Source organism: Macaca fascicularis, chromosome 7 (genome assembly GCF_037993035.2).
Source record: "Macaca fascicularis isolate 582-1 chromosome 7, T2T-MFA8v1.1".
NCBI lineage: Eukaryota > Metazoa > Chordata > Mammalia > Primates > Cercopithecidae > Macaca > Macaca fascicularis.
Genome location: NC_088381.1, coordinates 156,407,791 through 156,421,979, shown reverse-complemented (window position 1 = coordinate 156,421,979; position 14,189 = coordinate 156,407,791). Strand labels below are relative to the sequence as shown.

Genomic DNA, 14,189 nt, shown 5'->3' with positions numbered 1-14,189 from the left:
CACACTGGGGCCTATGGTTGGGAGGGGACTGGGGGGAGGGATAGCATTAGGAGATATACCTAGTGTAAATGACGAGTTAATGGGTACAGCACACCAACATGGCACATGTATACATATGTAACAAACCTGCACGTTGTGCACATGTACCCTAGAACTTAAGTATAATAAAAAATAAAAAAAATAATAAAAAGTTTGAAATATTGCAAGCATTACCAGAATGTGATACAGAGACACAAAGTGAGCATGTACTGTTGGAAAAATGGTGCTGACAGATTTGCTCCAAGGATGCAGGGTTGCCACAAACCTTCAATTTGTAAAACTGTAGTATCTGCAAAGTACAATAAAATAAAACATGATAAAACAAGGTAAAAAAAAAAAAAAAAAAAAAAGAACTAAATGTAGATCTACCATTTGATCCAGCAATCCCACTCCTGGGTATCTACCCAGAGGAAAAGAAGTCATTATACAAAAAATGTAACTTGTACATGCATGTTTATAGCAGTACAATTCACAACTGCAAAAATATGGAACCAGCCCAAATGCCCATTGATGAACGAATGGATAAATAAAATGTGATGTGTATATATACACACATACACACAATTGAATACTACTCAGCCATAAAAAGGAATGAAATAATGGCATTTGCAGCAACCTAGATGGAATTGGAGACCATTATTGTAAGTGAAGTAACTCAGGAATGGAAAACCAAATATTGTATGTTCTCACTCATAAGTGGGAGCTAAGCTATGAGGATGCAAAGGCATAAGAATAATACAATGGACTTTGGGGTTGGGGGTAAAGGGTAGGAGGGGAGTGAGGGATAAAAGACTACACATTGGGTACAGTGTACACACTGCTTAGGTGCTGGGTGCACCAAAATCTCAGAAGTCACCTCTGAAGAACTTAATTCATGTAACCAAACATCACCTGTTCCCAAAATCCTACTGAAATAAAAAATAAATAGTAAGAAAAAAAAAAAAAAGCAGCCTGTATTTAATTCTCATGCAAGCTCATTTAATTCTTGCACTCTATGATAAAGGTTCTATAATTACCCCCATCCGATCGAGAAAATACACACAAGCTCAGTAACCCAGCTCAAAGTCAGCTTAAAAGGAATCAAATCCAGCTTAAAAGGAATCAAACCCAGCTTAAAAGCAATCAAACCCAGGCAACCTGGCTCAGAAGGCACACTACCATTCATCGTGCCTCTCAGCTTCAGTTGATGGGCTGTGTGAGAAGGAAAAGGGGAAGATATAAAGATGTTGCTTGATGTTAACAAGATGTCTTAGGGATAAAAAAAAAAAAAAAAAAAAGATGCTGCTAGAAAGTTTAAGCGCTGTTTCCCAAACTTACCACTCACATCCTACATTCATACTATAATACTTTTTCCACATTCAAGAATCATTTTTTTTTTATTATTATACTTTAAGTTCTAGGGTACATGTGCACAACGTGCAGGTTTGTTACATATGTATACATGTGCCATGTTGGTGTGCTGTACCCATTAACTCGTCATTTACACTAGGTATATCTCCTAATGCTATCCCTCCCCCCAGTCCCCTCCCAACCATAGGCCCTGGTGTGTGATGTTCCCCTTCCTGTGTCCAAGTGTTCTCATTGTTCAATTCCCATCTATAAGTGAGAACATGCGGTGTTTGGTTTTCTGTTCTTGAGATAGTTTGCTAAGAATGATGGTTTCCAGCTGCATCCATGTCCCTACAAAGGACACAAACTCATCCTTTTTTATGGCTGCATAGTATTCCACGGTGTATATGTGTCACATTTTCTTAATCCAGTCTGTCACTGATGGACATATGGGTTGATTCCAAGTCTTTGCTATTGTGAATAGTGCCACAATAAACATACGTGTGCAAGTGTCTTTATAGCAGCATGATTTATAATCCTTTGGGTATATACCCAGTAATGGGATGGCTGGGTCAAATGGTATTTCTAGTTCTAGATCCTTGAGGAATTGCCACACTGTCTTCCACAATGGTTGAACTAGTTTACAGTCCCACCAACAGTGTAAAAGTGTTCCTATTTCTCCACATCCTCTCCAGCACCTGTTGTTTCCTGATTTTTTAATGATTGCCATTCTAACTGGTGTGAGATGGTATCTTATTGTGGTTTTGATTTGCATTACTCTGATGGCGAGTGATGATAAGCATTTTTTCATGTGTCTGTTGGCTGTATGAATGTGTTTTGAGAAGTGTTTGTTCATATCCTTTGCCCACTTTTTGATGGGGTTGTTTGCTTTTTTCAGAATCATTGTTAATATTTAAATTAACTCACCTTTTAAAACTTAAAGGGAAACTAAAGGATAACAACAAATTGTCCTAATAGGTATCCAAGTTAGGATGGGTCATGGCCCCAGAGACAAGAAGCTGTACCCAGAGTCAGAGCATGAAGAAGACTGGACATGTCAAATAGGGCAGGTCTGGGGCCCGGATCAAAGTGTTGGAGAACAACGGCCAGGAGAAAATTTCTGAGAATGCCTCCAGAAAGACAAATAGTAGCTACAACCAAGAAAGGAAAATTTGGGCCAGGCCAGTAGGTCTGGGGTAGTTTCATGGGGACTGGGAAGAGGGTGTTTGTGAAAGAGTGAGTTTGGGACTGAAGAAAGGAACCCTGGGGCTGAGGAACAATATAGCCCAAGAAGCAAATACAGGAGTAAAGATCAAACAGATTGGGAGACCCAGGCTGGGAACCAAGAAGAGAGCTGAGGTTATTTCAGGAGGTTTAGGAGGACTGCAAGAGGGGAGAGATGGTGTTGCTTAGAGGGTTAAAGGGAAGAAGTCCAGAGGTGAGGGCTGAGGGGCAGGTGTGCCAAGGAAGGGTTGCAGCAGGGTGAGTTGGGGATTCTGACAGTGGGGGTGAGAAGTGGGTTGGGTGCTCAGTCCCACCATATTGTGCTTTGCAGGTTGTGCCTGCATCTGAATCCTGAAGACAGTGGTGATGGTCAGCATCCCATGAATGAGATGGACATGTCATCCATATACCACTAAAAATCAACTCTCAGCTCTCCAGGGGTATGTACCACACTTTGGGAAACACTGCTACGGCCAAAGGATGATAAAAGCCTGAGTTAAAGAACAGGATACTTGGAAGTCACTGCTAAGTTTTTAGAAGAATACTTGGGTTGCATTTTTTTAAACATAAAATTAAAATATAGCTTATAAAAACAAAACGGGTTGTTTTTATCCTCCACAGTATCTAGGCATGAAACTTTGTACATAACGGGCACATGAATATTCAATTATATTATTGTAAATAGTTGAAAAGGTATAATTAGAGATGAATCTCCTGGGCCATGTTCTAATAGTAAGGGTCTCATTCATGAGCTACAGGGGAGGGGAGGGCTTCAGACAGGTCTGACTAAATGTTTGCACTCACAAGAAGAGACAACATCTCAGCTAGCTGACAGAATTCCCTGGGTCACTGACAACTGAAAGGTCCTCGAGGCTGTAGATATTGCAGGAAAGCGAGAAAAACGAAATTAAAGATACTGCAGACAAGGTCCAATGCTTCAAGACCCACAGCAGATCACAAACCATTTCCCATAGCCGACAAAACCGCTTATGTCTGGGTAAAAATGTTCCTCTGAGAACATGGGTAAAATATGTTTCCTCTGAAAAGTGATTTTAGAAATTGTGGCCAGCAGGTCCTCAGATGACCCCAGTGATTGCTGTGTTCTGGCATTCACACCCTTGTATATATTCCCAACCCTTAAGTGTGGGCAAGACCTGTGATTTGCTTCTACCCAAAAGAACATGGCAAAGGTGATAGAAAGTCACTCCTGTGATTATGTTACATTATATAAGACTCCATCTTGTTAGCAGAATCTCTCTGGTTTTCCTAATATCCTTAAAAAAGCAAGCAGCCATGTTATAGCTTCCCTAAGGAAAGCACCAAGTGGCAGAGAACTACAGGCAGCCTCTAGCCATTGGTCAGCAAGACAACGAAGCCCTCAAATCTACAGCTGCAAGGAAGATAATTCTGCCAACAAGCCTCTAAATGAGAACACAGCCCTAGTCACTGCCTTGATTGTGGGGTAGCCTTGTGAGACCCAGGGCAGAGGACCCAACTAAGCTGTGCCTACACTCCTGATCCGCAGAAACTGTGGGATAAATAAACATGTGGCATGTTAGGCCACTAGGTTTCTGGTAACTTATTATTGCAGCACAGAAAACTAACAGAGAAATCTTATACACACACTTTAAAAAAGGAAGAAAAGTAATATTGAGTTACTGGCCATTTGAGGTATTTATTAATGAAGATTAAACATCCAAAGGGCAGTCCTCAATGCTCATTTCCATGATTTTAAGAGTTGATAATTCCATGTCATGATTATTATCACCTTTGACACTGGAGAACTGAACAGACTGGGAGAGTGATGTGTTAAGACTGCATGATCCATTTGAAATCTCAACCTTTTCAGGGTCACTGTCACCTTCAATGACATTCACAGAAGTTTCCTGATCTGTTAAACTGTCTGAAATACTTGGATTATTTTCATCCAAAGTTGAAGGTTCAAGATTCGTTTCATCATTCACCTGTTGAATTATAACCCCTTCTGAATGCTTTGATTTATAAAGAGGCAAGAAAAATTCAGTTGGTGAAGAGAATATCTCGTTCTCATCTTTTGGTGCAGACGATAACATATTCAAAGCCTTTTGGTATTCTTGACGTTCCTGCTGAATAGTTACTTCACTTTCATGTTTTAATTCATTTGGTTCTGAATTCCCAGCCTTTTTAAAATCAAATAAATTCAACATATCAACATCATTTTGCTTTACCGAGTTTTCCTCCGACGTGCAGCCTAAGTCTACCTTCAGGACATGCAGCAGGTGGCGCATTTTTTCCTAGGATTAAGAAAAGATGAGAATAATTACATTAATTGAGTCAAATCAAATTTTGACTGCAGTGCTGCAAATCTCACAGGATTAATACTTTTCCTTTCACTTCTCCCACCACCACCCTCAAAAAAGTTCAAGGGAAAAAAAAGCTTTTAATGTATTGTTTGAAGGTATGAAAAAACCGTAAAATTATTTTTACATTAGAATTTTTCTAATGAAGTTATAAGGAAAGACAAACCTCCTCCAAATGTTTATTTTGTTTTATATGTCGCTCGAACAGTCGTTCTAAAAACCTACAAATGATAAACAAAAATGTTAATGTTTCAAAATCAGAAAATCATCTAAATATAAACTAGCCATGTAACACTGAAACTATAAAGGTTGAAAAACGTGTTTTAGATTATTCTTTTTCTCTGTAAAGCTGAAGACTAATGCTTTCCTGTTGTATGTTCTTCCGTTGTGCATTTGCTTCACGTTACATGTTTCTGAAAGACTGTATGCTACTTTTATTTCTTTGAATAAAATTCTCCTTTTTCTCACCCCACCTCCAAAAAGCTGTTTTTCTCACAGACATATGCAAACACCCAAAGCCTCTCTACCCCCAACTTTACACACACACACACACACACAACCAAACCCTAAAGAAAAGCCTTTTACAGAGATATTTTACAATCCTTCCTAAATTATACTTTTAAAAAAATCCTATATTAAAGTATAAAACACCAATGAACAAAATGGAAAAGGACACCAAAAAAAAAAAAAAAAAAAAGGAAAAATATTCCAAATTCATGGATTGGAAGAATCAATATTGTTAAAACATCCACACCATCCAAAGCAATCTACAGAGTCAATGCAATCCATATCAAAATACCAGTGACATTATTCACAGAAATAGAAAAAAAAATCCTAAAATGTATATGAAACCACAAAAGACCCAGAATAGCCAAAGCTATCCTAAGTAAAAAGAACAAAACTGGTGGGATCATATTACCTGACTTCAAATTATACTACAGAGCTATGGTAACCAAAACAGCATGGTCAGGCATAAAAACAGACACACAGACCAAAGGAAGAGAATAGAGAACTCAGAAACAAATCCACACACCCACAGTGAACTCATTTTTGACAAAGTTGCCAAGAACATACACTGGGGAAAAGGCAGTCTCTTCAATAAATGGTGATGGGAAAACTGGATACCCATGTACAAAAGAATGAAACTAGACCCCTATCTCTCACCACATACAAAAACCAAATCAAAATAGATTAAAGGCCAAAATATAAGTTCTGAAACTATGGAACTACTAAATGAAAACATTGGGAGAAAATCTCTAGGGACTAGTCTGGCAAAGACTTCTTGAGTAATATCCCACAAGCACAGGCAAAAAAGCAAACATGGACAAATGGGATCATAAGTTAAAAAGCTTCTGCACAGCAAAGGATATAACCAACAAAGTGAAGAAACAATCCACAGAATGGGATAAAATATTTGCAAACTACCCCTCTGACAAGGAATTAATAACCAGAATATATAAGGAGCTCAAACAACTATTTACTATTAGGTTTATAGCGAAAAATCTAATAATCTCATCAAAAAATGGGCAAAAGATTTGAATAGACAATTCTCAAAAGACATATGAATTGTAAACAGGAATATAAAAAGGTGTTCCACATCACTGATCATCAGAGAAATGCAAATCAAAACTACAATGAGATATCATCTCACTGCAGTTAAAATGGCTTATATGCAAAAACAAGCAATAATAAATGCTGGTGACAATGTGGAGAAAAGGGAATCCTTGCACACTATTAGCAGAATGTAAACTATTAGTTCAACCCCTATGGAGAACAGTTTGGAGGTTCCTCAAAAAACTAGAAATTGAGCTACCATATGCTCCAGCAATCCCAAAAGGAAGGAAGTGGATATCAAAGAGATATCTGCACTTTTATGTTTGTTGTAGCACTGTTCATAATAGCTAAGATTTGGAAGCAGCCTAAGTGTCCATTAACAAATGAATGGATAAAAAAATGTAGGACATATACACCATGGAGTACTATTCAGTCATAAAAAAAAGTAGGATCCTGTCATCTGCAACAATATGGATGGAAATGGAGATCATTATGTTAAGTGAAATAAGCCTGGTACAGAAAGATAAACATTGCATGTTCCACTTATTTGTGGGATCTGAAAATCAAAACAATTGAACTCACAGACATAGAGAGTAGAAGGATGGTTAACAGAGGCTGGGAAGGGTAGTGGAGGGCTGCAGGGGAAGAGGGGTAGTTAATGGGTACAAAAACATAGAAAGAATCAATAAGATCATTTGATAGCACCACAGGGTAACTACAGTCAATAATAACTTAATTGTACATTTAAAATAAAGAATGTAGTCAGATTGTTTGTAACTCAAAAGATAAATGCTTGAGAGGATGGATACCCCATTTTCCGTGACGTCCTTATTTCACAATGCTTGCCTATATCAAAACATCTCATGGACCCTTATATACACCTACTGTGTACGTCACACAATTTTAAAAAATAATGAAAAAATTTAAAAATTCCCACTGATGGTAAATCCACATAATAACTTAAATGTTATCACTTATTAAGTTCCATTAAATGCTACTGTGCTAGCCATAATAATCATTTTACCTCTAATTCTGACCAACGTAGGGAGGGAAAGATAGTGTAAAAACCATTTTAAAGATGAGAAAGCCACATCTCTAAGATGACAATTTCCTCTCCCCTGAGGTCAAAAGCCATTAGGGGAATTTAACCCACATGTGTCTGGCTCCTCATAATTTCTTCATTCTAAAACACCATGCTCACCTCTCTATCACAGGAATGTCCAACAGTTTCTTAAAAAACAACTAATTTCCTTTGTTATCATTTGCTAGCATCAGTGAAGTTATGAGCCAACCTCAGAGTTAGTAGTTCTGAATTATTTCACAATTTTTTTAAAACCCAAGAAATCTGTATTCTACTTTTTACAACTGTTGTTAACATTTTAGAATATTCACTACTAGGCATTTTTTCTATTCATTTGTATTTCTTTACCAAATTGTAATTAAACGATACATACTATTTGGGTATCTATCTTATTTTTTTCTTTTTTCTTTTTCTTTATTTTTTCTGAGACAGAGTCTCGCTCTGTCGCCCAGGCTATAATGTCGAGGCGCGATCTCGGCTCACCGCAAGCTCCACGTCTTGGGTTCACGCCATTCTCCTACCTCAGCCTATAGCTAGGACTACTGGCACCTGCCACCAGGCCTGGCTAAATTTTTGTGTGTTTTTAATAGAGACGGGGTTTCACAGTGTTAGCCAGGATAGCCTCGATCTCCTGACCTCAGGATCCACGCGCCTCGGACTCCCAAAGTGCTGGGATTACAGACGTCAGCCACTGTGCCCAGCCCTATTTTGTTTTTTCTAATCAACGACACATATCTTTAACATCTTTCTGTATCTGTAAATTCACTTCAACATCATTTTTAACCCCTAAACAGACCTTACATTTCACATATATCCCACAGTTTATTCAACCAAACATTTACCATTAAACATTTAGGTTGATTCTGGTTTTTGGTACTATTATAAAAATGCTGTAATAAATAGTCTTACACTTGATAAAAACAAAATTTTAAGCATAAATACGATTTTGTATGTGTATTTTTTTTCTTGTTGTGGCAAAAACCAACAAAACTTATCATCTTCACCATTAAGTGCACGACTGAGTAGTGTTAAGTATATTCATACTGTGATACAGATGGCTAAAACTTTTCATTATGTATCCTGAAACTCTTTACCCATATTATGTGAATATTATTTACCAACTTTTTAAAACGAAAGCGGTCAAAAGAATTAATGTCAAAAATCTTAGGTCTTTTTGATATGCCTTTTTATGCCAATAATGAAAATGTTTGCTTTAATTTTTTAAAAAACTTGATGTAAAGGATAGAAATAATTTATTAGAAATGTCTATGTTTGGCATATTATTACAACAGAGAAAGCAAGTAGTATACATAACAGGGTCCTAGGTTACATAACATAAAGTAGAGCCCAGTGCTCAAAGAATCTTAGATACATAAATGTTCAAGCTAAATTCAGGACACACAGTTTCCTTAAGCTATGCAATAGCTCATCTGGTTTTGCAAACTTTTCATTTAACTTGCGGTGCACAAACCTAGCTCTTAATTTGTTCTCATTTTACTAGATCTAATACTAATAATGGTTGTACCAAAAATGCTTGCCTTTGATTCTCATGACAGTTTTAGATAGTAAAATGGGATTATGAAGCTTTGCAAATAAGTGGTAAAGATCTTCCTTCACGAGTCACTTATAATACAAAGGATATAATATTAAAGTGAATAAAAGCTCTATTCTTTAATTCTCCCAAGTGATGAACTTCCCCTAGAGTATGAATTAAACATTCTTTACAATTACAATAATAAGTTTCCAAGAAAGCAATATATTTTTTCATTTCCTAGTATGGGAAAATAACTTTAAAATTTTAACATCATATGAAGAAATATGAAGAATATTTAACGTACTCCTGAATTGCCATAACACAATTAAAAAAAACTAACCTGTTTGAAAATAAACCAAGTTTCAAAATTTCATCTGTTACATCTTCAATGAAACTCAGATACAACAGTTCTTCTTCGCTGTAAAGGGAAGGCAATATACAGCATAAAAATTATTGCTTACTTATTCTGAAAACTGTAAGAAACATTAGTACCTAATTAGAAATATCTATCTCTACCATTACCAATGTACTTCTATCTCATATTACTAAGGGGAATATTACAAACAAACATGTCTACCTTCTCAAATTATGCAAGGATAAATATTTATTAAAGATAATGACCTAATAGAGTAAAATTTCAAAGATATCTGCAACATCCATAGCAGTAAAAAACAAGCAGAATTAAACAACACAAAAAGAGACCAACGACAAGGGGCAATCAAATGCAATCCACTGGGAACAAGCACCCTCGAGGAATGTTTTAAATTTCCTCTGGCTCCTGATCAGGTCCAGCAGCAGAGGTGCAAGCCCCTCCGCAAAGCATTTGCAAGAAGGAAAAGGAAAGTTGTCCAGAGAAGCAGGAGCTTCAACTAAGAAGTCCTCTCCTAGCCCCAGGCCAGCATCTTCTCATCTTAAGGTTGAGAAATTCACTAAGCAGAAAAATTTATTTTTTCTCTCAAAACGTTTGGAGACAAAATCTCAAAGGAAAATTTGTGATCATAAATATTGTGGTAATTTTTAACTACTTGAACACACCTCCCTATTATAACTATATTTTAGTAGCTATTATAAGAAAGTTAGGATATTATTGTATGTTTGATTTTAATTAGCTGAAATTAGAGAATTAGTACCAAATGTAAGTAGCAAGTAACTAAATTACTGAATAAGCAAATATAAGGGAAGAGTTAATAAGCAAATCAAATAATAGATCTAAATGTTTAATAAAAAGTTATACTTTCAAACTGATTCACAGGGTCTCGCTTGTTTAAAAACAGCATATTTGAAAATAAGTAAAATTTTATAAATTATTTTCCCTAAAAAAAGTAACTTAATTAAAACAACATGAAAATCTACGAGTAAAATATCTGCAAAGAACTGCTGAGATTAGAAACCTCTGGAAAGAGTATCCTGAACTACTAAAAGTCTGTATTTCTCTAAAACTCTTCTTTATTATTTTATTATTTTTACATATAAATAAGAATTATGGATACTAATTATTAAAAAGTATCAGGTATTAGCTTAGGGACAAACTTCTACTGGAGATAAAAACGACGTGATTGACAATTGCTCCAGAAAGTTAAGTTATTATTTCTCAAATAAATTTGAGAAAATTATTCAGGTCATTTTCTCAAATTTAGCATGTATTATATGGTTGATACCCCAAAGCTGGTTGTAAGACAGATTAGCGTTCACAGATGAATGGATAAAGAAAATGTATATATACACAATGAAATACTATTCAGCCATAAAAACAAATAAAATCATGTTATTTGTGGCAACATGGATGGAACACGGATGGATGCTGGTGAAATAAGCCAGCAATAGAAAGTTAAACACCGCATGTTCTCACTCATATGTGGAAGCTAAAAACAGTTGATTTCATAGAAGCAGAGAGTAGAACAGAGGATACTGGAGGCTGGGAAGGGTAGAGGGGAGTGAGGGACAAGGTGAGATTTGTTACAAGATACAAAATTATAGCTAGATAGGCAGAGTAAGTTCTAGTGTTATATACCACTACAGGATGACTACTATGGTTAACAATAATACATAGTTTCAAATAGCTAGAAGAAGGATACTCAATGTTTCCAACACAAAGAAATGATAAAACCTTTGAGATGATGGATACACTAATTAAACTGTTTTAATCACTGTACAGTATAAGTATCAAAACATCACTAGGTACTCCACGAATATGTACATTTATTACTTGCCAGTTTTAAAAAAAGAGATTATTGTTCAATCCTGACTTATTTAATAATGGTTTCTATGATTCTTAATTCTTAATTCCACTATGCAAAATGAAGAGGTAAAAAAGATCTTACTCAGAGTAGATTTTACTAGTTGCTGGGGGCTTCAGGGAATACTGACACACTGCCCTAGAAAGAAAAGTAGTTGAGCAAAACAATGGTTGGCATACAATAAGTATTCAGTAACACTGTATATTAGTACAGACTGAATATCCCTCTTGGAACCGAAGTGTTTCAGATTTTGGATTTTGGAATATTTCCATTATATACTTAGTAGTTGAGCATCTCAATCCAAAACTCTGAAATCCAAAATGTGCAAATGAGCATTTCCTTTGGGTGTCACGTCAGATTTTGGAGTATTGTGACTTACGGATTTTCAAATGTGGGATGTTCAACCTGTAATTACACTTTTCAGCAATTTTTAAAGCACTCTCATATCCATATCTAATTTAATATTCTAAACAACCCAGTCAGGTATGTTGGCTGTGTATTATTTTTACTATTTACTGATGAGTTCACCCAGTGTCAGAAAGGCTAAGTATAACTTTCCAAGGTTAATGTTAGTAAGCAGCAAAGATAGGTTTTTAAACTACTCTTCTACTTATAAATTCACAATTCTTTTCAAAACTACACTATGGCATTTCTCTAGTATAAACAATGACAATTTGACTAAGGTTAATGTATAGATAATGCTAGATATAGATACATTACTATGAAGTATTTTTAAAGCTGGTCATCATGATAAATTTTGTTACTCAGTTATGTTACCAATAATTAATTTGAAGCTAAATTTTATTCAGGTATACTCAATTATACTATTTTACTTTACTTCTTTTAGAAAGTATTAGAAAAGATAAATACTCCTTTCCTTAAGTCATTCTTAATATTCAGTGAAGACTGGCTCAAGAGCAGTTTATATTAATAAATAATAAGTTATATGTGTTGAAACACCAGAAGTTTCAAAGACAGGGAAGTTAACAATGAACTCTCCACGGCCTTAGCAGGTGAGATCTCCCTAGCAAAGGCCTGAGGGAGAAGCCGGAGCCTGAGGGCATTGTGTGTACTTTCCTAGTGATCTGCTACATTAACACCTCATTCTTGCCCTCTTTTTAATCTCTACTCCTTCCTTTCTTCTACCCCCCTCCCCGCCCCACATTTCATATCCATTCTCTGACACTGGAAATACATTTGACAACTGAAACTATCAAGGCATCTTTTAGGTTTTCTACTACCTGCTAATTAATGTATAATATTCCTTAATCACTCAACACGATGAGTAATTTTTAAAGAGTGTCTCCATTGCAGTGAGCTCAGACCGCACCACTGCACTCCAGCCTGGACAACAGAGAGAGACTCTGTCTCATAAATAAATAAATAAATAGTGTCTTCATATAGCACAGATAGGTCAAGCACTAGCATATGATGAATATTCAAAATCACAAATTATGACTCCTCAAATGGTACAGCTCTTCAGCATTATTTGTGGCATGTAAACTGGTTAGCATCACTGTCAGAGGACTTGTCTTGGGGAAAATTATTTTTTTAATGAATAGTGATGACAAATAATACAAGTTGGCGTGGCGTTTTCCTTTACTAATGAATTAGCAAAATTAACTCATTTAAACCTTTACTAAGCACTTAAATTTGTAAAATTTCCTTGGTAAAACTAAAACTGTTATTGAATTACATCACACCAAAATAGACTACAGCATGCAATTAAATAGTACTTATGTGGCAAACACTATATGTCTGTTATACAAGAAGGCAATTAAAGACAGTTGAAATTATTTCTCCTGTGAACTGTGTACCTTGGCGAGGAATGCTGAAGAGCATCATCCTTAATCTCATCCCATGTTAAGTCATGCCCTTGTAAAGGTAAAGGGGCTATTTTTTCTTTGGCATCATATGTCACACAGTTAGATGCCTGGGGATGCAATAAAAAAAACTTCATTTTTGCTTAAAAATACATTATGAAAGCAGAAATATAACAAATTTTAAGTGAACAGAGATATCCAGTAGATAAAAATTATACAGTATGACAAAGAATATTTTAAAATAATTTTTCTATCCATTCAGCACGTTTTTCTTAAAGATAAAATGACTTATTTCTTGTATTTTAATGAGTGGCATTTAAATAACACTAAGAAATTGTCACAAATAAACATATAAAGGGAAAAATGAAGCAAATTTTCAACTTTTAAGTAAATTTGAGGGAACAAAGTCTCATTATTCAGAAATTCAAATAGCTCATCTGTTTTACATGCCAACATGTCAAATATGTAGAAGCAGTGGTAGCGCTGGCAGCATGAACAATAATATTAACAAAAATAATGGCAGCTTACTTTTATAGACTCCTTACTATGCACCACAAACTGTGCCAAGCATTTACTCACATCGTTAGAGTTAATCTTTACCGTGACAATTTATGTACAGTGCTTTACAGTTTTAAAGGTGCTGTTAAAATGTGGATCTACTGCAGTTAATACTGGCTTCTTCAAGTCAAGTACTGATGGCACTGACTGTGGAATATGAGGACACACATTTTCTTGCAGGATTGTAAATAAATACTGTTTCATGTTTATGTAGTTATCTGCAGAGTTAACTCATTCCCAAAATTTCAAGCTAGTCTATTAAGCCCTAGCCCAGGCTAGGTACTTTGCCTACATCATTTACTCCTCCTAATAATCCTGCAAGTTAAGTACAGTTTTTCTAGATGAGGAAATGCAGCTCTCAGAGAATAAGTGATTTGTCCTTGGACCTTAAGTGGCAGGGCCCTGTGTCAAACAGCATTAATGGCTGAGATGGAAAACGACCACCTTCTACCCATTTTCAGAAGGGAAGGA

The 14,189-nt window shown here is 35.8% G+C and overlaps 1 protein-coding gene across 19 annotated transcripts in view; it reads right to left on the bottom strand.

Moving 5' to 3' along the window:
• Positions 1-4,242: 4,242 nt before the first annotated feature.
• SPATA7 (spermatogenesis associated 7) overlaps positions 4,243-14,189 on the bottom strand; it is a 63,869-nt gene continuing 53,922 nt past the window's right edge. For all 19 annotated transcript variants that reach the window (XM_065549185.2, XM_073997996.1, XM_073997998.1 and 16 more), the window contains 5 exons: positions 13,155-13,270; positions 11,422-11,475; positions 9,441-9,518; positions 5,098-5,152; positions 4,243-4,865 (listed from right to left, as the gene is read on the bottom strand). In XM_065549185.2, coding sequence (XP_065405257.1) covers positions 4,281-4,865; positions 5,098-5,152; positions 9,441-9,518; positions 11,422-11,475; positions 13,155-13,270 — 888 coding nt within the window. In that variant the 3' untranslated portion in view covers positions 4,243-4,280. The remainder of the gene's footprint in view (positions 4,866-5,097; positions 5,153-9,440; positions 9,519-11,421; positions 11,476-13,154; positions 13,271-14,189) is intronic.